At 43.0% G+C, this 27,012-nt stretch overlaps 2 protein-coding genes across 8 annotated transcripts in view; both read right to left on the bottom strand.

Annotated features, from left to right (window-relative positions):
• The window catches only part of ARHGEF9 (Cdc42 guanine nucleotide exchange factor 9), a 308,240-nt gene extending 300,427 nt beyond the window's left edge, over positions 1–7,813 (bottom strand). For 2 of the 4 annotated variants that reach the window (XM_073361040.2, XM_073361039.2), the window contains exon 1: positions 7,346–7,811. The gene's annotated coding sequence lies outside the window, so the exon portion shown is untranslated. Of the gene's footprint in view, positions 1–7,345 lie in introns of all 4 variants that reach the window. The other 2 variants (XM_073361042.2, XM_073361041.2) reach the window with 2 other exon arrangements.
• Positions 7,814–18,933: 11,120 nt separating this feature from the next.
• AMER1 (APC membrane recruitment protein 1) overlaps positions 18,934–27,012 on the bottom strand; it is an 84,664-nt gene continuing 76,585 nt past the window's right edge. Inside the window, exon 5 of one of the 4 annotated variants that reach the window (XM_073361052.2) lies at positions 18,934–19,336. In XM_073361052.2, coding sequence (XP_073217153.2) covers positions 19,272–19,336 — 65 coding nt within the window. In that variant the 3' untranslated portion in view covers positions 18,934–19,271. Of the gene's footprint in view, positions 19,337–25,291; positions 25,314–27,012 lie in introns of those variants that run through there. The other 3 variants (XM_073361056.2, XM_073361062.2, XM_073361053.2) reach the window with 3 other exon arrangements.

Here is a 27,012-nt window from a genome sequence, read left to right as displayed (position 1 = left end):
GGGACTTTGCAGCTCTCACTGATTCTTTGGGGTTCATGTGGGCTTCAGGCTTGATAAAAGGAGCTACCCAGCAGAAGCTTGCTCTGCATGGCAGTCAGCTCCAGACTCTATGGTCTCACAGCAGACCCTGACCCCTTCCCATACAAGAAATGACTAAGGCTTCCTCTTAAAGGGGTAGTACATTATACAATACCAGCATTACACTGTGTGTGTCTGTCTGTGTGTTCCTTCTATTTAATTACACTCTGTTTCAGCAAGTCCCTGGTTGATTACTACCCAATTTGATAAAGGCCTGATCCTGCAGCTCTTCCTCATGTAAGTAGACCCATATTCATGTGAATGCACCCACCAAAATACACATGCCCCTACCACTCCCACAGACCCACACATCTGTTGGACCCGTCTTTGACCCCAAAAGCCAAACGAATGAGAAATCCTACAGAGCAAAACTAAAAGTCAACAGCATCTAAAAACTGAAACACAGCTGGCGGTGTGCCACGCAAGTTCAAATCCCAGACTGGGTCTCTCGCTGCTTTAGTTGGCAGGGATCTGGTGAGTGGGGGAGGGTTAAATGACACAACTCAGATGAGTAAGGGCAACATGACTAGCCTTATATAGGTCAATTCCAAGCCAAAGTCTAGTGGTACCCTATTGTAATACCATGCAAAGGATCGGTGTTCGAGTCTAATCTTCGATCCTTACCTCACCTGGCCTAGAAGGAGCTGGAAGAACTACGAGAACAAGGTGTTCATCCCTGAAGGACCATTGTGACCCCCTCTAGCCTACACTCAGAGCAGTACCGATGATGGGAGTCATGTCCAGCCCTCACTGGGGGGAGGGAGGTTCACCACAACCTCCAGAGGCTCCAGAGGAGGAAGGAAATTGGGGCTGGTGGAAGGATTTCAGAGGACAAATCCCACAACGGAGCAAGAACCTTGATGCCATTTGCCGAATGCCACTGGAGTGTTGTATTAACCTGTCATTTCTGGCGTGGATCAGGAGGCGCAAAGGCAGAGGTTCTCGGGATGCAGCTCAAAGGGAGGAATTTTTGCCTGAACTAGCAGGAGATCTGTACAGACTGTGTGTGTAGCTTGCACCATCTCCTCTTTTTATGGGATAACAGGAAGCAAAAAATGATCTGCGAAAACATTGTATCCGTACGTGAAGATGTGAGAACCAAACCTAGGTCAAAGCAGTTGTTCACCAGCAGGCATCTAGGAAATGAGCTTTAAATGGCATCATAAAAAATAAATAATGCCACTCAGCTCCTCTTTTATTTTAATGGACAGAGGGGGAACAATAGAGAGTGACAAGGATGGTAGCTGGAGTCTGTTGGATCCACTGGGCAGCGCCTTCCGATCAGAAAGCTCCAGAGACCACCCTTCCCTGGACAATGATTTGAGCTCTGAGCGGGTTGGTTCCCCACCCCACAAGTGAAAAGTAATTTTGTTATGCAGCTTGCCCAAGCAAAATATTACAGACATTGGTTGCAGAGAAGCATGGTGGGTTTCAGACATGGTTCAATGCCCATTAATTATCAAGCTGAGACCAACCAAGTTGTTTCACGTGCCACTGTCATGCTTTGCCATGTTTGTAAAATGTCTCCTTATGGTATTAATAACTGGAGTTTGTGGGTCATAAAATGTAAAAGAGCAAATCTGCAGTGAGTCTGTCAATTAAAAGAGAATTAAAGGCCTTCGCTAACAAAATTATGTCCAAAATGTCAGCAACAAGCAAAAAAATAAACCTCTGTTCTTCAGAGTGTAATTCAGCAATAAGAATTCAAGGGCCATGATTTTAAAAGGAGGGGTCAAAAATGTTTACACCCCTACTACGCCCACAGACCCATACATCTGCTGGACCCATCTTTGACCTCAAAAGTCCTAACAAATAAGACAAACCCTAAAGAGCAAAACTAAAAGTCTACAACATTTAAAAACTGAAACACAGCTGGCAGTGTGTCACCATGTTGGAGACATGAGTTCAAATCCCAGACTGGGTCACTCGCAGCTTGAGTTGGCAGGGATCTGGTGAGTGGGGGAGGTCACTGTGGAAGCAGCACGTTTAGTTCCCAGGGGGCAATAACAAACATGCAGCTGGCTGACCAGGAGCAGTATTAACTGAGTTCCATGTCAAGGTCATATTCTACATCCACCCTATGCCAAGGTAAACAAAATTAAAATGCAATTACCCACCCCACATGCACACTTTCCATTAGGAAAAAGCAAAGAATACATGCTACCAGTTTCTCAATGGCACTGGAGCTTTAAAGAAGTCTCTTGGAATAAGTAATTATTAAACAGTTAAATAGGAGAACTTGGGCTCTAGGAGAGAGTGGGACTGGTCAAAAATAACTATGGATCCAATTTTAGGAGGTGCTGAGCTCCCCAGTCCCATTGAAATCCACAGGAGTTTGAGGACACTAAGTGCTCAGACACTCTGACTGAAAATAATTATGCAAAAAAATCCAGTGTGTGTTTGTTTCACAGGGTTCAAAGTGCACTCATTTTTTGTTATTTTTGGATTTTTTTCCCCATGAAGTTCTTTCCCCCCCCCCAATTTGTTCATTTATTGATTTTCATTTTTCCTTCTCTTCTTTTACTCCTCTTTCTATTTTTTGTTTGTTTCTTTCTTTCTTTTGTAATCACTTTTGAAAATAACTGTGGAAAGAGGAAAAAAGGAACAAATAAAAGGGAAACAGGAAAGCAGGGGGGAAGTCAAGACATGGAAAATGATAAACAAAACATGAAAAAAGTTTTTAAAGATTTTAAAAGTGGACAATTTTTGGTGAAAATTTTCAATTTTGAATGAAGAGTCATTTTTCCACCAAAAAACTGTTTGTTCAAAACATTTTGACCAGCCCTCTAACATACAAGATAAACAATATATAGGCTGAAGAAACTTATGAAGAGGAGACATGCAAACCTGAAAGAATGGTCCTGCCCTGGAGAAATAGCGAAGTCTCCCACTCATTTAGCTATATATTCCCCAGTCCATCTTGGTGGATAACATGGCCTATGCCAGGGGTCGGCAACCTGTGGCACACGTGCCAAAGGCGGTAAGCAAGTTGATTTTTAGTGGCACGCTGCTGCAAGCCGGGACCGGCCGCCAGCCCTGCTCAGCCCGCTGCCTGCCAGGGTGAACGGAACCTCAGGCCGGCAGCAGGCTGAGCGGGGCTGGCGGCCGGGACCCCGGCTGGCAGAAGCCGGCGGACGGAACTCCAGACTGGCGATGAGTTGAGCCGCTCAGCCCGCCGCCAGTCTGGGGTTCTGTCCGCTGGCCCCGCTCAGCCCGCTGACAGTCTTGAGTTCCGGCCACCAGCCCCTTGCCAGCCAGGGTCTCGGCCGCCGGCCCCGCTCAACCTGCTGCCGGCCTAAGTGAACTGAACCCCCGGCCAGCAGCGGGCTGAGCAGGACCAGCGGCCAGGACCCCGGCTGGCAGGAGCCAGCGGAACCCCAGACAGGCAACGGGTGAGCCACTGTTGGTCTGGGGTTCTGTCCACTGGCCCCGTTCAGCCAGCTGAACGTCTGGGGTTCCGGCTGCCGGCCCCTTGCCAGCCGCAGTCCTGGCCATCCGCCCCGCTCAGCCTGCTGCCAGCCTGAGATAGCAGCCATCAGCCCTGCTCACCCAGCTGCTGGTCTGGGGTTCCAGCTGCCCAGCCCCCTGTCAGCGGGGTCCGGGCCTCGGCCCTACTCAGCCCACCTGCCGGCTTGAGGTACCAGCAGCCAGCCCAGGCTCTGCTCCTGGCCTGGGCCCAGCGCTCTGCAGCCCTTATCACAAATTACACTACAATTAGCTTAAAAACTTGAAAACTTAAAAACTTTAAAACTTTGTATATTACACTAATCGTTAAAAATGTGTAATGTTAATAAATATATAGGTTTCATGAAACAAAGTAGTTGTACTTATGTGCCTCTGCTTAATTTGCGTTTTCAATAATTTACCTTCTAAAAAAATCTTGCATGTCTTGTACCCCCAGAAAGGGCATCTTGCACCCCCAGGGGGTGCGTGCACCCCAGGTTAAGAACCACTGCACTAAACAGATAAGATCTGCATTTTAATTTAATTTTAAATGAAGCTTCTTAAACATTTTAAAGACCTTGTTTACTTTACATACAACAATAGTTTAGTTATATAATATAGACTTAAAGAGAAAGACCTTCTAAAAACATTAAAATGTAATACTGGCATGCAAAACCTTAAATTAAAGTGAATAAATGAAGACTCGGCACACCACTTCTGAAAGGTTGCCGACCCCTGGCCTATGCAACGGTGCCAAGGCCAGTTAAACCCCACAGTGATCAGCTGAACAAGTTCAGCTTCAGTTTGCACAACCATTGTGTGAAATCCGGGCCCCACTGAAGTCAATGGCAAGACGCCTACTGACTTCAATGGGGCTGGAATTCCACCCAGTGTTTTCAATTTTCCAGCACTTCATTGTGCAATTTTCATGCTTGAGACAATGCCATCTTTTTATCTGCTTTGTTTGCGTGTGCACGCGTGCACACACTTTATTTATTTATTTATTTTGGACAGCTGCACCTGCCTCTTCTTCTTTACATATCGGGCAGCTTTTCCCATCTGCTCCCTAGATTTTAGAAGGGAGAAGTCCACTGTTACACTGGCCTGAATGAGAACCATCAACAACTCCTTCATTCAAACAACGTGCATGCTACAATTAGAGTGGACTGGCGCTCTTGCTGTAGAGGACTTCAACCAAGGTCTTTCTTCCAATAAACCATGGCTGGCACATGAGCAAAATAACCAAAAGAAATGAGCTAGGACAACATTTCTTAAAATCTATTCACCCACCAGGGGATGGACTGCATGCAGACTCACTAATCAACAGAGCTGCCATCCTCAGCCCAGCTAGCAATAAGTAACAAAGCTAGTCCTCAGAAAGCAACAATCTCTACAAACACAGAAGCCAGGGGGCCGGATTCTGCCCTTGGTTACACCCATGACATTCCATCGGTGTCAATGAAAGCACAAGAATTTGGCCCCTTATCTTAGGCCATGATAGAACCAGAGAAGTGTGGTCAAGAGACTTCTCTGCTCAGATAATTAATTGTTCCACCAGAATTGCTCCTCACAGTATATTCTCCCTGGCTTTAACTAAAAAGATATCTATCTATTTCAAAGATGCACAGATCTCACTCAAAGGTAAATTTTCCTGACATTGAGCCTGAATTCACATATTGGGTTGAACAACATGTAGATTTTTAGCACATCCTACTGCAATAAGGAGACAGCAGAAAGACTCCACTCTGGCCTAAATCCAGTCACTTGTCTGATTATGGGCCAAATCCTGCTCTTACAAGCATTCCCACGGTTTTCAACCAGATTCCTGGTGTGAGCAGGGACTGCAGAATCAGGCCCTCAGAGCGCCTCCAGTCAGACTACTCCGTAGTCAGACACTGGTTAGGATATTTTCATTGAGATAAAATTGGCCCTTTTTTTCTTCTCTGCATTTCCCCAGAGCCAATCGCTCAAGATATCATGGAGGGAGTGACTGACATTCCATGAATACTTGATTTAAACAGTTACAGCAAGTTTAGACCTACTTCACCATATCAAGCGTTCAGGTTTTAATAGCCTGTAATCAGCACAGCCTTTCAGACCTGTGCAGCATTAATATTCCTATAGTCCACCAACCTTGTTTAAAAATAGAAGCTTTCTGATTTTCTTGCAAACAGCAGTAACTAAATGGGGGGGGGGGGGAATCAGTCTGTCATTACCAGAGAGAGAATGTGAAGCATCATCTTAAAAAAAAAACTGTTCCCCCCAGTTATTGCATTATATTAATTCTTATTATATTTTGAAATATTATTCCTAATAAATGTTAACATATAACCTACAGCATAAGCAAAGGCAGACATCTGAACATACAGTCTAACAGGAACCTACAAGTCTGATCTTGTAAACATTACTCACATGAGTAAATCTGACTTGTGCAAGTTTTCCTGTTGGTTTTATTGGAACTACTCACATGAGAAAGGGCTGCAGGCTTGAGACCTCAAGAAAAGGTCCAAAGCCCATGAAAGCCAATGGAAATATTCCCCTTGACTTCAATGGGCTCTGGATCAGACTCTCCGTAAGTAAAATACAAGGCCTGATTCAAAGGCTATTTACACCAGTTTAAATTAGGAGTCACCTCACTTAAGTCAGTAGAGTTATCCCAATGTAAACTCAGAATGAGGTCAGAATCTGGCCCAGTCTAGGAAGTATCTTATTTTAAAAAACGCATTACTCTCTTCCATAATTAATGTGCAATGATTTCTTTATATTACTTTATGCTGTATGGTTTGTTGCAAATCATATATGGACTTTGCTCAGTTTGGGTCCTCTGACCATTGGAATTCAAATGACATTGGACTGTAATGCCTAGAAAGTGTACACTTCTAAAAAGATCTCTTTCTCTTGCAGGTAGTTGCTCAAGAGAGTGGCATACTGTATTATTTACAATCTGTCGGAGTGCAGAGGAAACCAATTCATTTGCAAGGTTGGTTCCTTTAACATTACAGAATGTTTGATGAGGGTTAGATCAATATCTGTGTATAGCCACAGTGAAGGAGTCTGATTCCACAACCCTCACAAACCCAAGTAATGTCTTATGGGATTACTCAGGTGAGTAAAGTCTGCTGGGGTGAGTAAGGACTGCGGCACAGGGCCCATTCATGTGTATGTGGCTGTCCTGTTGATGGGTTTAAACTCTTTCTTTCAACGGCGTACCAGCACTTTCAGATCTTCCCACGTGTGCAAAGTCTATACACCATACCCCTGAAAATAGATTTCTATTGACCCACGAATCACTTAAAGACGAAAAGAAGGAGAGAGAATCCGTCATGCTTAAAGCAAAAGGCTAAGTTAGTTCATAACCCGCTAACACCCTCACCCTGCCCCTGTCTGCTTGGAGTTCAGGGGGGGGAAGCCACCGCACTTCACACGCTTCAGACTCAGCCCCCCAGCCCAGCCCCGCACCGGCGCCGCTGGGCAGATCCTTGTTCCTGTCGCGACCAGGACGGTCCTGGGGGACCCAGACCTGGCTGGAGGTGCCCCGGGGCTGGATCGGGCCCGCTGAGGGTTGGGATGTGCAGGTTTGAGGGTCTGATCCGGAGCCCACTGCAGCTAGGGAAGGGGGAAAGGAAAGTCGAGAGGGAGCCACTGCCTGGTTCCCTCCCCGCTTTGCATTATCCAAGCGTCGGAAATCAAAGTGTCCGGGGAGATCCCACGGGCTGCGCTCATTCGTTTGCGAAGAGACCCGACCACGGAGAAGTTGTGTGAGTCTGTCACGTTCAGGGCTCGGCCGTGGCCGGGCAATGAGAAAGGGGAAGGGAAGCATTACCTTGTCGCTGGCAGAGCTCTCCCGCACACTGCCTCGGCGAGCAGGTTGTCAAACACACAGGGACCGCGGCCGGCGCCTGGCTGCTTCTCATCCCACAACAAGAGCCGCACGAGTTCCTCCCAAGAGCCGCCTCTCAGCCTCCTTGCGGGTGCTCCAGGTTTCCTCTTCTCCCGAGCCTTCCTGCCCTCTGATCCCAGCCAGGCTCCCGCAAAGGTCACTGTCGGGAGTTGGACTCCGCGTAGGGAAACGTAGGGAAAGTTTCTTTAAACTAGAAAACAAGGAAGCAGCCTCATAGATCCACTCAGTAGTTGGCGTTTCCCAAAAGATGGCTCACACTTTTCCAGGTAACACACACACACACACGCAGATCCTTTTGCAGACTCTCTCTCTCTCACACACACACACACACACACGCAGATCCTTTTGCAGACTCTCTCTCTCTCTCACACACACACACACACGCAGATCCTTTTGCAGGCTCTCTCTCTCTCTCTCACACACACACACACACACACGCAGATCCTTTTGCAGACTCTCTCTCTCTCTCTCTCTCACACACACACACACACGCAGATCCTTTTGCAGGCTCTCTCTCTCTCACACACACACAGAGAGAGAAGCAGATCCTTTTGCAGGCTCACACACACACACTGAAGCAGATCCTTTTGCAGGCTGCAATCTGTTGGAAGATGCAGAAGGGACAGCAAAGGGAGAGGGGAGGGGTCTGAAGTTCAGGCGGCTCTTGCTAAAGACAAACCAGGGCAGTCTAGAGCGCACCCAACAATTAAAAAAAAAAAAAACCACCAAACACTTCAGCAGTGATCCTTCTGCATGTTCAGAGGTCAAGATCCAGCTATGTCTTGCCTGTTGTGTGTATGTGTGTGTCTCAGCAGCTGCCAAGCCAGGACTCTGGGCTGCTTCCCCTCCACGCTGGCTTTTGTAGCCAAGCTTCTACATGTAACACGGGGCATGTCATCTAGCTAATTACTAAACTCCTCAGAGAAAACTGCAACTTGCTGTCAAGAAAGAAACTTCCTGCCACTGAAAGGGGGAGCCTCTCAACAACAACATCATGGGTTTCTCTTTAAATCTTGTTTTGATCCCAATATGCAAGGCAAAGTTTGAAGGAAATTGACTGCCCTGTTCAAGGTCAGACTCTTCTTGGCGACTTCGGAAAGCTGCAAAATATTTCCTGGTGATCAAAAAAATCAAAAGAAATGCTGAGACTTCTTCATCCATGCTCTCTCTTTAAAAGGTTTTTCTATTTGGAAAAGAACAATACAAGGTCTAGCAACCATTTCATTGCAATGAGCCCTGTTATACCCATCCTCTGCTTTGCATCTCCAGAGCATCGTTCATCCAACCACGTCAAAGTACTTTACAAAGCTGAGTCAGTGCCTTTATGCCCCATTTGTGAAAAGGAGAAACTGAGTCAAGGGAAGATTAAATGATTCATCCACAGTAAGTCAGCAGCCAAGCCAGCAATACAAAGTAAATCTCCTGACTCCCAGCCGATTGCTTTGGACACTAGGCAATGTTCCTCTGACAGTACAGAAGTACAAGGATTACAGCTAAAAGTCCAGTGAATGATGCCAAATTCATACCCAGCACAATACATTTAAACCGTTCTATTCTACTCCACAATGTACAATAGCTGAATGCAGACCTGGTGTACCCAGGCACACTTCCACTGACTTCTGTGGCGTGGCATCCACTCACACCAACATCACAATACCTCACACTTAACTTGCCCATGCAATGAAATCAATGGCGTCGCTCTGATTTTTCGCTGATTCATCAAACAGTTTTGGTTTCAAGGATTCTCCTAGCTTGAAAAGTTCCAAAATTGTCAAAATGTCCTGGTTCAACTTTTCCACAAGGAAAAGTTTCAGGGTTTTGATTCAAAATGACTTTTCATTTTGAAATGTTAATAAATTTAGACTAAAAATGATTTAAAAGAAAGACAAATTCCAAAATTGAAACAAACAAAACATAGTGTTTGACCTGAGCAGATTTCTTTTTAAATTACTATTATTATTCACAAAAAAATTCAAGATTTCAATTTTTTCCTCATTCAGGCCAGGAAAATGTTTTGAAATCTCAAAAAAAATTGCAGTACTGGAATATCATTTCAGACCCAGCCCTCATCACAAGGCTCAATTCAACTCAATTTTTACTGTCCATCCTACCTCTCCGATCTCCCTTGTCAGACTACACATTATTTTGTTTTTGCCTATATAAATATTTTGCTCACCGTAAGGAAAGTCTCTGAAAAGAAGAGCAGTTTCACACACTGCTTTTATCTACACTCCTGTTGGAGCGTGTTTGTCCTGATAAATAAGTGATCTGATGGGAGAGAGCAGAAATAACTATTTCTGTTTCAAAAAACATCTCCAAGGTTTGATAAGTCCAAATAATAATAATAATAATAATGGGGGGAACAACGCATTATTTAGGCAAGAGTTAGTGATTGTCATTGCTGCTTTTTTGTTTCATTTAATTGTTGTTTTAAATTATATTGATGTGTTTTACAGGAAGAGGCAGGTGGATGCCATAGAAATAAGATGTATTGGTGTAATTAATAAAATAATCATGATTCGTGATCATCATGATAATCTGAGATTCTACGATTTGATGAAATTCTGAGTATCTCCTCAATTACTCTATATAGTGATAAAGTCTTTTGGATTTTCCATCCTGCTTTTTATTTTTTCTCGGATGCACTGAATTTCAAGTGTTTTATTTGGCTATTTGCTGCACATGGAGGGCTAGGGCCCCGCCCTGCGTTTTATATCGTCACCATCCCCAGCATATGAAGGATTATTCTGGACCAAAAATTAGCCATAAATGCTACAAGTGCTTATCCATTTATAAATTTCCAGTCTTTCTTCTATATTTACAGTGCTAAGTGCCATTCAAACATGGCTTGATTACACTGAGGACAGTACCATTCATCAGCATGACAGACCATAACAGAGCTCAGGGAACTTCGCTATTTAACTTTCTAACCCCAGAAACATATCAAAATCTGGGCGAGCAGGAGACAGGTCCAGAAAAGGAGATCAGTGTTTGAAACTGTGTGTGCAGTCAAAATTTCAGAAGGGTGAAAGGTGTGTGATATCAGATAGGAATCATTACATTTGGTTTCAGGAATAGATGACAGCTCATTTATCTATATTCATTATGGGGGAAAATCCATTCTTGAATGAATGAATGGGAATGACTGATTGCAATGGGGACATGGTGTGGCAGGTACTGTACCAACTTCCTGACATACACTTCAACCCTAACTCGCAGAAAACCTCCTGTTCCAGTTCTGAGGCTTCAAATGCACCTCAGTCGGGATCTGACGCAACCAAGTTTCTCTTTCCACACATCCCACCATCAACATAGCTCTGCCAAGGAATCACACTCCTGAACTGTGGCACACCTTGTCACACCAGTCCTGAGCCTTTCTTTCATGGAGGTCTTCAATGAACTTCACTCCTGCCTTGCATTACCTTACAACAAACTCTTCTACTCCTGGCCTCCTCTCCTCTGTAGCTCTGGCCTTTGGCTTTCAGTCCTGCGGCTTCATCTCAAAATTGGCCTAGCAGTTACTATCTATGGTTCCCCCAATTCAGACACTGAAGTCAGTGGGACTTATGTGCATCCCTAAGTACCTTCTTTAATCAGGGCCATGCACTTAGCATGTAACATCTTCAAAGTACTTTACAGACATCACCCGCTTAAAATGTTTCCATTATTTTGGCAGGGATCATCTTGTCTTTCATCACGCAGATCCATTCTGGAAGCACTAACTCAGAAAGAATTGGCTAGGGACCAGAGGTTTCCCATTAGCTTTGGTGCTTCCAGCCAGGTGGTGCCAGCTGCAGATCACAGGAGCTACACCACGCCCTCAGATCACTTCTTCCTGGGGCGGGGCTCCTCCTCCCCTTTGCCTAAGCAGTCTCAGGTTGCTTCTGTGCTTCACTCACCCTGGCAGGCTGGTATTTCCACCCCAGCCCTGCCTCAGACCCAGCTGGGGCAGTGAACAGCTGAGTGTACCGAGGTGAAAGATGGATTCCTCCCCACATGCTATTACAACAACAATACGCACGGCTGGCTGGTTTCTGTTGCTGATGTTTGGAAAGGCACAGAGGTGGCTTCTGGGGCTTAATGCCTTGCAGAAAGTTGCACCCTCAGCAAAATAACATTGTATGACCTCACCCGGCATTTGCACAAACATGCAAGGGTTTAGGGCCCAATACTTCCCTCACCAAAAAGTGCTCTAAAATTGAATAAGGGTAAAATCAATGAGGTTATTAACATGAGCCACGGTTTGCAGGACAAGGGGGCTCAGGGACCAGATGCTGCTCCAGCTAAAGCTAATGGCAAAATTTTCATTGAATTCAATGCAAGCAGAAGCAGGGTCTTAGAAAATCTAGTCATCTTGTTTCTTTTCTTAATAATCTGCTGGGGTAACCGGGTTCCCCATCCCCACCACATTGTTGAGCATTCTAAAACTGTCAAGATTTCACAGTTTCGTTTCAGTAAAAACAAACCACCACTTTGGATTTGGTGCAATCTTTTTTTACACCAGTCTTCAGACTGTCCCAATGACGCCACCAGTAAAATCAGCGCTGCAGAGTAAATATATTGGGCCTGATTACTCTCAGTTACACTAGTATGAATTAGGTGTACTGTTGTTTAATGATAATTCCTCTCTCTTTTCATCAGTAGATCTCAAATCACTTTAAGAAAGGAGGTATCATTATTCCCATTTTACAGTCAGGGAAACTGAGTCACAGACAGCTGAAGTGACTTTCCCAAAGTCACCCAGATAGAGGTGGGAACAGAACCCAGAGACTCAGTCCTCTGCTCTATTCACTAGGCCACATGGTCTCCTTTAAAACTAATCGGTTTACTTGGTTGAATAATGTAAGTGGGATTTGGCCTAATATCTCACTTCTAAATAAAATTAGGCAGAAAACATATTTTCCACTTTTTGTCTTTAAAGGTAGTATTTTGTTTTCTTGGAGAAATTAGATTAAGACCCTGACAACAACAGGATTTTAACTCTTTACAAAGAACTGCTTTAAGTCACTGCATAGACCCAATAGAAAGGGAGATGATCTGTGACAGCATGCTCACTAGGAAGGGAAGAGAGGAATTTGCTCTCCTCTTGCAAGATGACATCTTTCTCCAGAGACATCTTTAGCTCTGTAATCTCAGATACATGCTGCACAGTCATTTAAAAGAGACACAGTCTGGTGAAAAAACTATATATTCCTAAAAAGCAATTTTCCTTATCTGTGTTATGAATAATATCTTGGATTATTAAACCTGAAAGAACTTTTAAAATCTAACTTACTTTTCATTAGGTAGGCCTTTTACACTTTGTGTTTCTCACAAATGAGAATACATCACTTGATTTGACTTTAGATTATAATCAGTTTTTAGTCAATTTCACTTTTAGGTCCTCATGCACCAGCACAAACTCCAAAGGCAGGACTACAAACATTACAGGGGAACATTTCTTATAATTTATAAACAAATGAATTTTGTTTTTGAAATTTACCTTGGAAACAGAATAATTTCTAATTGGGCATGTAAACATTGGTTTTTACTAAATCTGAATTTTGAGCCATCTCTAATCTATATATCTGTCTATATCTATAGATAGATATAGATATATAACAGGACAATAATAATAATAATAAAAATAAATACATGTTGAGGGTTTTTATGTTTGCCTTCTGGTTTTTAAATCTTTAGGCTTATGTTTTCTGGCTGATCTCTGCAAACGTCAGTGTTAAAACTGTTTGGTTTGCGTTTTTTTTTTAATGAAAGCTGTAATTCTCATGTAACCAAACAATTCTAAGAGCTAGGGCTTTAAGAAAACCACCAAATATCATGAGACTCACAAAAAAACTCATGAACTGGCAACACTTTGGGTGTGCACACCTTCATCAGGTACTGAACAGAAAGGAGTACAAGAAGCTGCCAATTGTCAGCAGGACTTATGTTTAGAATATCAGTTCTTACAGTCCATCAACCACCTACATATTAGTTTCATGTTAGGCCAGTTTCACATAACAAAGTTCCTAGTGCTTCTGTCATTGGCAATGACTAATATCAGTGGTTTGGGACTAACAAAACTGTGGTTGTGTGCAATTCATACATTGATTGTAGGGCAAGATTCTCAGCTGGGGTAAATCAACATATCTTTATTGACTTCAATGGAGTTACAACAATTTACATGAGCTGAGAATCTGGCTCTATAAATTGTGACCAAAAGGGTGAACATTATGATCTCCTACTCTGACCTCCTGTATAACACAGGCCATGTTATTAATTACATGAAGTAAGAGTTCAGTGTGTAATTACCTTCCCCACCAGTGATCACAAGTTCTCAGTTTCATCAGATAAAGTTAACCCAATTCTTCACTGGGAATTGAAGGGTCCCAACATTTCACAGGCTAAGGTCCTGCAGTTGCAACTAACAAGAAACAACTTGAAAACCTTATCTGTTGTATTCCAGAAATGTTACAGAACCCTTTGATTGTATTTAGAGAGCTGCTAAAATCTTTTCATACAATTGGGACTATAAAACAGTTTATTAATAATGAAATGATTGGTAATAAATAAGAGTCCTGGTCTGCTTCCACTAAAGGTAATGTGAGTTTTTCCATGGACTTCAGAGCAGACAGGATCATGTCCATTTATCAACAGCTAATTCACAGTGGTATCCAACTTAATATAGCGTTTCCCTAGCCTTAGAACAGGAAATAACTAAATTACAAAAGTAATGACCAGTCCCCCCATTATCAATCCCAGCAATTCTTCTCACAGACAGAGGATTATGGGTCTCACAGGGCAAATCAACTGCAAGACCAGATGAGCTTCCTCCTGAATCTCATCTTAGATTTGTCAAAAGATTAGCAAACCTACTGTGTGACCTTGAGCTCCATTTTGGGTGAACTCAGATCCACTTTCAATTGAACCTGGGGCCAATATATTGTGTTGCTTCAAATCCTTGGAAAATTGGCAGTTCCCAGTGGCCCTGAGGCGAGTTTAGGTGAAGTTTAATGGTTTCAAAATACTGCAAGTGAATTTCCTAGAGCTTCCATAACCACCATCATCATGCTCTGAAATCTTCCCAAATCTTGCAGCTGCCTTGGGGCTGAGGGTGGAGCTAGGGCTGACCGTGACCAGCTAACACAACCTGTCCTGTTTACACTAGGTGCAAAGAGCCATTTAAAATTGTGTTAGTTAAAATGTGTTTGTTAACACAGTCTAAAAAACAACCCATTTTTCTAGCTTAGTCTAGGCCATGCTCTCATACTGTGCAGAGTCCCTCCTTCCATGTCCTTATTCTACAGGTGGTTTAACAACTTGGGGTTGATTTTTCTTCCCACACTTTCCCCTTACCACATTTTTTCTTTATTCCTCGACTCTTTCCCAGGCAGATATGCCTCTTAAAATTGTGCTGTACCTTTCTGGTGCTGTCTAAACACAGCTCCTTTGATATCCCTGAAGTCAGAAAAAATAAAGGAAATAAAAGAATGAAACAGAGGGGAGTTAACTGCACTTGGAAACCCAAACAAGCTTTCTGGCAAGGCTCAGGCACCAGAGAAGTGTCTGTGCTTCTGCAATTAAATCAGCCTTACTACTCCCTGGTTATCGGCATAGTGTCTATAGGAAGGACTGACCAATCGCAATGCAAAAGCTGCTATTCCTAGCTAAGGAAATCTCTTTGCCTTTATATTCATATAGGGTACAGAGAGGGGCCCAAGTTAGGTGAGGAACCAAACTTCCTCAGTGTTGAAGAAGCTTCAGATCTAGGGTCTCAATCTGAGGCCATTTCTAAACCCCATAAAATAAAGTTGTGCTTTTTCCCCCTATCCAGAATGCCAAAAATCTTAACCCCATCCTGGTCCCAGAGTCTTTTCACGTGTTGCATTTTCACCGAGTTAACAAGCATGCAGGAGCCTTCAACTGGATTTTTTATTCACACAAACTCACCCAGTGTAACAGCTTTATCATCTTGTTATTGTCCTCTCCCCGCCTCTTGACTCCTTCCTTACACTTCCCCTAGTGGTCTCCAGCATACATTGCCTTTACATGCTCCTTTCTTCATGGACCTCATCCATCATTTTTATTACTTTTGGTACAAACATTTTCAAATGAGTTAGGCCCCCAACACCCATTGACTTTCGATTAGTTGTGCACATAATTTAAATATTCCACTCTTTAGGGGCAAGGACTGTCTTTTTGTTCTTTGTTTGCACAGCATCTAGCACAATAGAGTTGTGATCCATTGCTGTGGCTCCTAGGTGCTACCACAACATAAATAATAATAGTTTAACCATTCACCTTCAGCCTTCTCCCTCCCCCCACCCTTTCCCCACTACACACCCACAAACTGTAATGTATGTATCTATGGAATCTCAAGTTTGTCTTCTGGAGTCTATACATCTCCTCATTTCAAAATGTATCTCTGTATGGCAGACAATAGCCATTTTGTTCTCTGAGTAGTTGTAGCCTGGGCAAAGGAGACATACACATGTGCTCCCCTTGAAAGATACTGCTTTCATCCATTCAGGGGACCTAAAAGGCAATAAGAAGAGGATCTATAAATACATTAGGAGCAAGAGAATGATGAAGGCAAGTGTAGGCCCACTAGTTGGTGGGGAAGGAAAGCTAATAATGGATTACATCAAGAAGACTGAGGTATTTAATGCCTATTTTGCTTCAGTCTCCCCAAAAGAGTTTGATTGTGACTAGACACTTACAACAATTAATATTAACAACAAGGGGGAAGGAACACAAGCCAGAATAGGGAAAGAACAGGTTAAAGAATAATTAGATACGGTAGATGTATTCATGTTGGCAGAGCCTAATGAAATTCATCATAGGTATTTAAGAAACTAGCTGAAGCAATCTAGGAACCATTAAAGACTACCTGCAGGAACTCCTGGAGGATGGGCAAGGTGCCAGATGACTGGAGAAGGGCAAACATAGTTTCTATCTTAAAAGGGAAATGAGGACCGGGGGAATTAAAGACCAGTAAGTCTAACTTTGATACCTGGAAAGATACTGAAACGAATTATTAAACAACCAGTTTGTAAGCACCTAGAGGATAATAGGGTAATAAATAATAGCCAACACAGATTGGTCAATAATAAATCATGCCAAATGAACTTAAATTCCTTCTTTTACAGGATATTGGCCTAGTGGATAGGGGCAGGACTCAGTAGATGCGAATTACCTTGATGTTAGTGAGGCTTGTGACACAGTCCTACATGACATTCTCATAAACAAACTAGAGAAATACAGTCTAGATGAAATTACTATAAGTTGGGGTACACAATTGCTTGAAATACTGTATTCTAAGAGTAATTTTCAATGGTTTGCTGTCAAACTGCAAGGACGAATCAAGTATGGCTCGGCAGGGGTTTGTCCTGGGTCTGGTACTATTCCATATTTTCATCAGTGATTTGGATAACAGAGTAGAGAGTGTGCTTATAAAATTTGAAGATGACACCAAGCTGGGAGAAGTTGCTAGCACTTTGGAGGACAGAATTACAACTCAAAACAACCATGACAGATTAGAGAATTAATCTGAAATCAACAAGATGAAATTCAATACAGACAAGAGCAAAGTACTTCACTTAGGAAGGAAAATCAAATGCATAACTACACAATGGCGGATATCTAGCTAGATGATAGTACTGCTGAAAAGGATCTGAGGGTTACAATGGAGCACAAATTGAATATGAATCAACAATGTCATGCAGTTGCAAAAAGGCTAATATCATTCTGGAGTGTATTAACAGGAGGGTTGTATGTAAGACACAGGAAGTAGTCATCCCATTCCACTCGACCTCAGCTGGAGTACTGTATCCAACTCTGGATGCCAACACTTTAAGGAAGAAATTGGAGAGAGTCCAAAGGAGAGCAACATAAATGATAAAAAACTTAGAAAACCTGAGCTATGGGGAAAGGTGAAAAAAAACTGGGCATGTTTAGGCTCGAGAAAAGAAGAATGAGGGGGGACCCGATAACAGTCTTCAAATTTCCTAAGGGCTGCTCTATAGAGGACTGGGATGGATTGTTCTCCATGTTCACTGAAGGCAGGAGAAGAAATAATGGGAATAACCTGCTGCAAGGGAGATTTAGGGCAGATATTAGGAAAAAATTTCCACTATAAGAATATTTAGGCACTGGACTAAGTTACTAAGGGAGGTTGTGGAATCTGCATCATAGGAGGTTTTTAAGAACAGATTAGGCAAACACCTGTCAGGGATGATCTAGGTTTACTTGGCCCTGCCTCGTTGCAAGAGACTGGACTAGATGACCTCTTAAGATCCCTGCCAACCCTACATTTCTATGATTTTATATTTTCTTTAATCCAAAGTCAACTTCATTCAGGCTGAAAATATATGGTTGCCTTTTTGTATGGAAAAACATCACACAAACCTACACCTGGAATGCAAACCCGAACAGTGAACCTTTGTAGGGGTTTGGAAACTTTTGGTTAATGTTTCCCCCGACACACCGATGTTCTGTTTTGTGCTCCTTTTTCACCTCCTGGACCCAGCTGCGATCAGAAATCCAGTCATACCAGGACTATGAGACATAACGGAATCGAAGAAGTCAGAGACAGGAGTCGAACTCATGAGGTCCCAGTTTGTGGTCTCAGCTCAAACCATGCCAGGACCCCAATTCAGCCAGGTACTTAGGCACATGCCTGTCTTTAAGTACATGAGTGAAGGAATAAGGGACTACTCATATGTTTAATGTCAGGCACATCCACTCTCTTGCTGAATCAGGGCCCTGTTCATGCAGGAAACCACCTGTTGCCTAGGAGCCATAAGCATCATTTATTTTGATTAATGTACTCGGGATTTATTGCCACACAGTGTTTTGCTTTTGATCATCTACCCTAGCTGCCCTTCTGCCACAGGCAAAGCAAATACCACCACCACCACCATGGAAAGAAAAGGAGGACTTGTAGCACCTTAGAGACTAACCAATTTATTTGATGCATCTGATGAAGTGAGCTGTAGCTCACGAAAGCTTATGCTCAAATAAATTGGTTAGTCTCTAAGGTGCCACAAGTACTCCTTTTCTTTTTGTGAATACAGACTAACACGGCTGCTACTCTGAAACCCACCACCATGGAGTTATCTGGGACAGCCGTACTCTCTTGTTTTCATTCAGACTCCAGCTGAACAGTCAATTCCCCACAGTCCATTGGTTTATGAAGAGATGAGGGTGGTTGTGGGATGTGGTGGAGAAACACCCTTCTGTGGAGTAACTCACTGAATCACAATAATTAACACCCTTGTTACTGCAGCAATGAATCACCATTTTTGCTTGTGTGTATTTTTTGCCCCTCTTCCAATAAGCCGAGTGAATTTTCTGTTTGTTCACAGTTGCCTTCTGTTCTTGCCCTTGGCTTTGGTCACTCATGAATATAGTTTTATGGTGAGAAAAATGTAAACCAAGGTTCTTGGAACAAGTAACAACATCAAACATATCATAATAGCAGGCCCCTGCCTCACAAGGAGAGGGTCTGGGTAACCCATGCCAAACCTAGAGGAAGTCAGATTGACTGAGGATGGAGAAATTTAGGGGAAGAGGGAAAGAAGGCAGAAGTTGGCCACAGCTCATGTCACTGGTGCTGATTAATGTTCACAAGACTTTCTGTATGTTGCAGATTTTTCACTGGTGTAAATTCATTGCAAGTATTAATCCCGAGGTACTCACTGCACCTGGCAGTGGTGCTGACTATCTGTGTCACTTGCAGGTGATCACTCAGAAGGCACTTTCTTCTGTTTCAACTGCATGAGCCTCTCTGTGTTCCCTGCTCCCGCCTGCATCCTGGCATGTCACACTCTTCCTCTCTTAAAAAAGCAGATTTAGTTCCATCCATGACTCACAGAGAGGGCAGCCTCAGAACACATAGGTGTGAGCAGGATCCTGCCTCGGCAAGAAACAAACCTGCAGGGAAATAAACAAGAGGGCTTAGCACTTATATAACACTTTTCATGGCTGCATCTCAAAGTGCTTCACAAAGATTGCTCAGATTTGTTAGCCCTGTTTTAAAGGCAAACAATAATGAGTCACAGGAAGGCTTAGATCTGAATTTTCAGAAGTAGCCACTAATTTGGGTCCCCAGGTTTTTGGGTACCCAGCCAGAGATGCCCATAGCCTTATTTTCAGACGTGCTGGACACTCATTATTCCAGCTAAAGGCAAGCCCAAGGGGCCTCAAGTTTTACACCCCAAAATCACTGACTAATTTTGAAAATTTTGGTCCTGAATTGAACATAATGGGCCTTTGGGGCCTTGAAAAGCTGAGAACCTGCCCCGGGTCACACTATGAGTATAAGGCAGATTTCAAACTAGAACCCAGCTCTCCTGACTCCCAGTCCAGTGCATGTTCCACTGGACCATGCTACCTCTCTTTCATCCTGTTAAACTGCCCACTTGTTATCTATACATAGTTTATTCACCTCATCACTAAAAACATTGTTGGGGGGAGGGTGGATTGAGGTGCCGTATCAGGGCCGGATTATGACATTCTGAGGTCCTAAACTGCGTCAAGTGTAAGAGGCCCCATACCATAAAAAAAATGAATTTATTATTTTCATAGAAAGGACATTGACTATATAAACACAAAGCTTTATATTTGCGTATATATAAAGGCAAAGTTGTAAAAATAGAATAATAATCTTCATTTTCAGCAGCCCTCTCTGTAACGATATCATGACAGAAATAAATTTTAGACAAATTCTTTGAACTAATTGTCTATGTAAGTAAAGCAGAAGTAAACAATACAATATAAAAAATATAAAATAAAAAAAATACAGTAAAAAATACAATTTACTAGAAGAGTTCTCAGGAAATGGTTCCTCTCTGTTGGGGCATCTAAATTGTGGAATTCCTTGTCTGCATAAGGAATGAGACTCTTCGAGGATACAAGAGGCAATAGAGGATATAGGATGCAGATAACCCACAAGCTTAAAGCTCAGCTATTAGTTCTATTGATATGAATTACACCCAGGTAATAAGAAAACCATCAGAAAATTGTATGAGGGTTGTATTTTTCCAATAAATTGATTTGTTTTGTTTTTTTTAGAAGGTTATGCTGCATTACCTAATATTGGTACTAAAATTAGTAGCAGAAAGTTTGTATTGAAACCAGTAAAAACTTTAATTTAATAGTATAAATATTGAGATTTGTATATCTATACATCAACAAATAATATTGTGATAAACTCAGGACAGACAGCTGCAAGGAGGGGGTAGAAAATAGTCCCGGAAGGTTAAAAGGCCCTCCTCCCTATCAACTGAGGAGGGGTGACTACAGGTCAATCAGGTTCACCTGAGAAGAGGGTTACCAGAGATCAGTTAGGATCAGATGGGAAGGAATTACCTGAGGTCAGTTAAAAGAACAGGAGGACTTGTGGCACCTTAGAGACTAACCAATTTATTTGAGCATAAGCTTTCGTGAGCTGTACTCACGAAAGCTTATGCTCAAATAAATTGGTTAGTCTCTAAGGTGCCACAAGTACTCCTGTTCTTTTTGCGGATACAGACTAGCACGGCTGCTACTCTGAAACCTGAGGTCAGTTAGGATCAGCTGATTCCAGCTAAGGGTTGCCTGAGACCTTTTTAAACCCTCCCCTGTTGAGAGAGAGAGAGAGAATGAGAAGCTGTCATGCTGCCAGTAGGTTAGGAGCAGCCAGACCGTGAGCCTCACTAGGAGGGGAGGCTGCATTCCCTCCCATAAGGGAAAACAAGCCCAAAAGACTAGCAGAGAGAAGGAATGGACTGCCCCTGTGCAGCCAAGAGAGATAGTTTTTGTCCAAACCCATCTCGCCAAGGCTAAAAAGAGCTGAGACTGAGAAGGTGCCTTGCCACACGATTATATATATATATATATATATATATATATATATATATATAGTGTGTGTGCTGAAAACCTGTTGTTTTACCACGATATTTCTGTGAAAGTTAGTGCTATTTTGTCTATGTTCTTACAGGAAAACTAGAGAAGATATACAATTTTTTTACACCATGAGAAGGAAGGGAAGTTATCCTCCTTTTCATATGAATAAAAGAAAAAATGTTGATTAATTTTGTTAGGGAAATACAAAATTTATCCAGACTAAATATAAAATATATTTACAAATGTTTATTCTGATTTAATTTTCACTATGAAACAATGAATTTGTGGGATTTTTCTTTTGCCATACTATAAAAATACAATGTATTATGCATAGATGTAATTTATAAGTCTATATAAGAATTTTTACGTAGCATGCTACCTATTATCTTCACGCTCCAAAGCTGCCCAGCAGAAAATCCCTGTCTTTTTTCTAGACAGACATCTCTCTTCACGTTCGCTTCTCTATCCTCTATCTCTCCTCGGACCACTAATTAATCTTGAGTAAACACCTCAGACACACAGAGTGACAACAAGTTATATGTGCAAAAGAGGAAAAAGAATTTACCAGAAAAAAGACTGGCAATCTCTAGACAGGCATTGAGAAAGTGAGAAAAAAACTAGTCTATATACAAGCAAATATAATGACTATTATAGGCTTTAATAGCTTATAACCCATATATGCACATAGTCTGAAATAACTTGCTCACCAAGTACTCCAAATATTTATATATATATATAATATTTCTTCACTTCTCTCAAAATCCTCTATTTATCCTTTCATCAGCACTCTCTGATATTTACTGTGAAGCTTCCTGAAACTAATGGAGGGAAGCCAACACAAATTTATCCTTCTCAAGATCCACTTGATCCAAGTCCATAAGACGATCACCTGCAAACTCAGTCATGTGAAGCATGGGTAGTGGATGAAGCAGAAAGCGGCGTGTGGACTAAAACACAGAATGGTATGTATGTACAGATCAAAAGAAGGAAGAACACACTAATAGATCAGTATGAGTTTGGCAGGACAGTTTCATGACACAGCCATCTCCGACCTCACATTTTCCCCTATTTTATCAGCAGTGAGATTATTTAAATGAGCTATGAAGGCAGAGTCTGAATTTTATCAGTAGCAACTGGCCAACAAAATGCTACCTTAGGAGACTGATAGCAGACTTACTCATAGAACTACTAATTTTACAAGTGCACTTACTGGTTTTTTTTCTCAGCCCTGGCTTCCCACCTGTCAACAATGAACAATTAGTGAAGGGTATTTGTGTAGCCAGATGTGTATATTTTTGCCATATTTGAACAAATGTCTATATTTAGAGAGAATCTTCTTTTTCCCATATCTCCTTTATTTATTAACCGATTTTGATAAAATTTGAAATGGAGTCAGTTTTTTTTCTTTTTTTTAAAGTCCCCTCATATTGTGAGGCCCTAAGATGTAGCTTAGTTATTTTATACTTTAATCCAGCACTGTGCCTTATGCATGTGTGCCTTATATTTTCCCTTTTTCCTAATAGGGATGGGCACACCACCCTGCAACTCCAATACCTGAATCTGTGAATGAACCTGGAACTCTTCTCCTCCCTCCTCATTAGCACCAGATAATCTCCTGCCATTCTGAGGTCCACCAGGGTGTTTTAAGATGCTTGAAAATCCATGCTGGGCCAGCTGCCATCTTCAGGTGTAAGCTTTCCCCAGAGTCATGATGAGGGCAATGTATTCTGGGACAGCTCTGAACTTAGGGAGTTAGTGTATAAAATCTGAATACTGCAGCTAGCCAGAGCACAGAAGAGAAGCAAACCTGAGAGTCCTTCCCTGGATGGCAACACTAGGAAGGAGATCTCTTAAGGGTCAGTCAAAAGGACCTGTAGGATGAAGTAGCCAGCTGAGGTCAACGAGGAGGAACTGAGTCCCTGATTCAGCAAGGTACTTAAGCGTGTGCCTAATTTTAAACATCAGAGTCAGAGGCAAGAGGGTTACATGCATGCTTGAAATGAAACATGTGGTTAAACGCTTCATTGAATTAAGTCCCGAGTGGACCCAGGATGGATCTGAAATAAACTACTTTGTGTGAGGTGAGGGAGATAGCGGTTGAGACATTTATGGGGACAGTGTGAGGTCAAGCAGGAGATGGGGATGAAGGTAGGACCTTTGTGGGTGCTATGGGGAGTTCAAAGAGAGGGTTCTGGGTGCAAAGGGCCCTGTCTCACACCAAGGAGAGAGCTGGAAGGAGGGGTCAGGAGCCCTGAGCGTGGGCAGCAAGAGGGATTCTAACCATTCAAGCAGATTTCAGCTCTCCCTTTGATAACAAATGGAGCCAAACCCTTCCACTCACCCCCCAGCTGAGGGCTAGAGACAAGAAGATCCTTCTCTGATCCTGTCTGGAGTAAAGTACATTCCACAACTGCAGAGAAGCATCGTCAGGAGGTTTCCTCTGACGCAAGACCAAGCCTGTCATGCATGTGAATATTAAAGTCACAGACAATCTGCTTACGCTCAAGATCACATGCCATTTTAAATGTATGTCTCAAGCCATCGGCTTAAAATGTTCCATAAGAACCATCTTACCAAGGCAGCACAGCATAAACATCTCTGTTAAAGACAGAAGCCTATTAAATGAATACATTCCCCAGGCGCTCTACTTAAAGAGAGCTGTTAAATTATATGCAGGGGTTGCTGTATGGAGAACAGACCATTAGTTCATCTAGGCCAATGTCCTTTCTCTGGCTAGTAATGGCTAATACATAAGTTTCAGCAGGAGACAAAACCTCACCCAGTTATGCACCTTGCCAGATTGGCAATGGTGAGTGGGTAAGGTGGTGGGGGGAAGGGGACCCTATATTCCTGATTCCACCTGCTGATCAATTTATGCCATGAAGCACACAGAGTGAGAGCCTCTGTCATTTTAACCTGCAAACTATGACTGCAGGAATAAACTTGCTAAAAGAACACTCTGGAGCATGGGAAGCTCACCCAGTAGCCACTTGGGTCTCTGACTCAGGAGAACGCTCTCTGCAGTTCCAGTGTGAGAACTTGTCCCACGCTCACTCGCTCATTCACTATGGGTGTGAGCGGTTTTACAGCCTGCACGTAGGAAATTAAACTGGAAAAATCTCACAGAAATAAATGCACTGAACACACACCTTGCAGGGAAAGCATCAGCCCTTCCCCTCGGGGAAGGTAAAGATTTTGTGCAGTCTGCCTTTCATTGTGCTTTGGCACACGTTCTCCGCCCCACTAGGGACCCAGCCCTCCTCCAGGCCATTAAAAAACCTTCCCCACACCCACACCATGGACTCCACCTCCCTTCCCCCACTCCCTGCCTCGAGGAACCCCCTTCCTCATTCTCCCCTATCTAAGAACTTGCCTCACCCAGTCAACTCCACTAAGGAGCTCTCATACACAGTGAGGAACTGTATTGTCTCTTCCCCCAGCCCCAAATAAAAGTTCTCCTTCTCCTCCTCCACTAAGGAAACCCCCATGCTCCTCTCTCTCTCTCTCTCTCTCACTCAGACACACACACCCACACAGCCTCAGCTTCCATTACCCAGAACTAAAAATCCCTCTTCTCTACTCCAACTCTCACTATGCACTTCCAGGGCCCACATCTAGCCCCTGAGGATTGCTGAATCCTGGGATGAGGGGTTGGAGAGAGAATCAGGCCCCAGAAGTGCAGAGTGGAAGAATAAGGAAACATTCCCTGGTAGTAACTTCATTACCTTGCTTGGGCAACTTAACCTCACTGAATTGCTGTGTATCTAGCTATTAAAAGTCTGCTAAACAGTGATTGAAGCAAACTCATGCTCTGGATTCCCTTTGACATGTTTTTCTGAGAGGATATCAGTCATTATCTCTTGATCAGCATTCAGCAGCCCTCATGTTCCAAACTCCATGCACCTCTCAAAAACCCAAGGAGACTTCTGACTGATTAGCTGTTCCTCCAGTGGGCTCATTCAGCTAACAATGGGGGTGCTTGCTTCTTCCACAATGCAAAAAAACTGGGCTGATAATATTCACTCTGCAAAAAATGAGAATGATTTATACAAAATGCCATCAAGTCAGGGTCTGGGAATACACATAGCTGAAGAGTTTCTGCTCATTCATGGAGCAGAGGCTGGAAACCAAATTTTCAAGATCAAACGAGAAATGTTTTCATCCATATATTTATTTTATAAACTTTTTCCTTGTCTGTATTTGCAACCCAAACACAGCACAATATTAGTGCACAAGAAGCAGACAGGAAAATGCCTATAAACAAAAGTGAAATAGATTAATCTAATTTTACTGTCCAAGCTGAGAGAAAGGCACAGAGGAAACATGCAGAAGAGTCAATTAGATTTTTGAAAATTCATTTGTAATCATCCCTGCTCTGTGGCAAGGCCATTTGCATTTCTGTAAGTATATAATTTCTTTCAACTTGACAACAGTGCTTTAAGCAAGCAGCAAACAAGGAGGAACAAAGATATGCCTAGCACTCCTTAAATCTTAAGTAGGGAGGTTTTTGGTGTTGTTTGACTGGTGCTCACCCAGGCAGTGTCTCTGAGATCAATATGCTTTGATCTATTGCACAAGACTCACGGGAGGGTACAGGGAAGTAGCCAATAGCCACAGGCCCAAAGGAGGGGAGAAATACTGTTAAGGCAGCATGTGACAACAGTAAAAGGATTGAGGATGCCATTTCACTACTGACATTCCTTTGCTTCTTCTACTTTTCCTCCTTTCCCAGCTCAGGCAGGTCATATGCCAGAGGCTGAGCTGCTTGGATAGTTTTTTTGGCAACCTCCCGGTAACAAAGGTGCAACACCCAGGAGTGCTCTTCCCCTCCCAAAGTCATACCCACCACCAGGCACCTCCAATATGCCAGGAAGCCTCCGTGCGCCTATGGTGCTCATTCCTGCTTTGAATTAGCACAGAGATCATCAGGTGATGAGTCTGAGCTAGCAACAGCTGGAGTGGAGAGAGGATTCTGGGTTTTTCCTTTAGCATTAGAAACTTGCCCCACCCGCCCTTTTGTCATACCTCCTTCGGCGTGTGCTCAGCCACTGACCTAGTTTAAGCAGCCCGGCTACCAGTACAAACACGCACACTCATAACAGTATAATTTCCAGCACTGTAATGTGAAATGGCCCCAAGGAGAATTTTCCAGTCTGCATCACATGTGGAATGAGAGCTCCCCCCGGGAATGGACAAGCCAAAGGTCTAGCAGCAGCAGCAGAGCATAGGGGATCCGTGGTACTACCATCACACCGGAGCTTGGGAGCACCACAGATGTACAGTATAACCTGCTCTCTGGGAGAGTGAAACATGGACAGTATTGATGCTGATGGGCTCTGGAGCAAAATCTAAGCTTCCTCAGCCAAAGGAGCAAGTCAAACCAACGTGAGGCCTTAGGGGAGGGAGGGGGGGGGGGTAAAAGGGCAAATTTGGAGATCCTAGCAGATACCTTCCCCTTCCCTTATCCCCCCAAAAGTCCTGACACTAATGAGCCCTTCCTTCTGAACAGATTGGACACCATTTGTGCTTTGACCCAGGGGAGAGAGAGATAGGAAAAGGATTAATTGTCCTGGTACATGAAGAGTCTTGTAAAAAGTAGATTCCTATCTGTAAGGCCAGAAGGGGCTATAGGGCTATTCAGTCTTCCCCCTGCATAATCCAGGCCACAGAATTTCACCTACTGACAACTGTAAACCCATAACTTCTGGCTGCACTACAGCATA

Source organism: Lepidochelys kempii, chromosome 9 (genome assembly GCF_965140285.1).
Source record: "Lepidochelys kempii isolate rLepKem1 chromosome 9, rLepKem1.hap1, whole genome shotgun sequence".
Taxonomy (NCBI): domain Eukaryota; kingdom Metazoa; phylum Chordata; order Testudines; family Cheloniidae; genus Lepidochelys; species Lepidochelys kempii.
The sequence above is the reverse complement of the archived record's forward strand: the minus strand, read 5'-3'. Positions and strand labels throughout refer to the sequence as shown.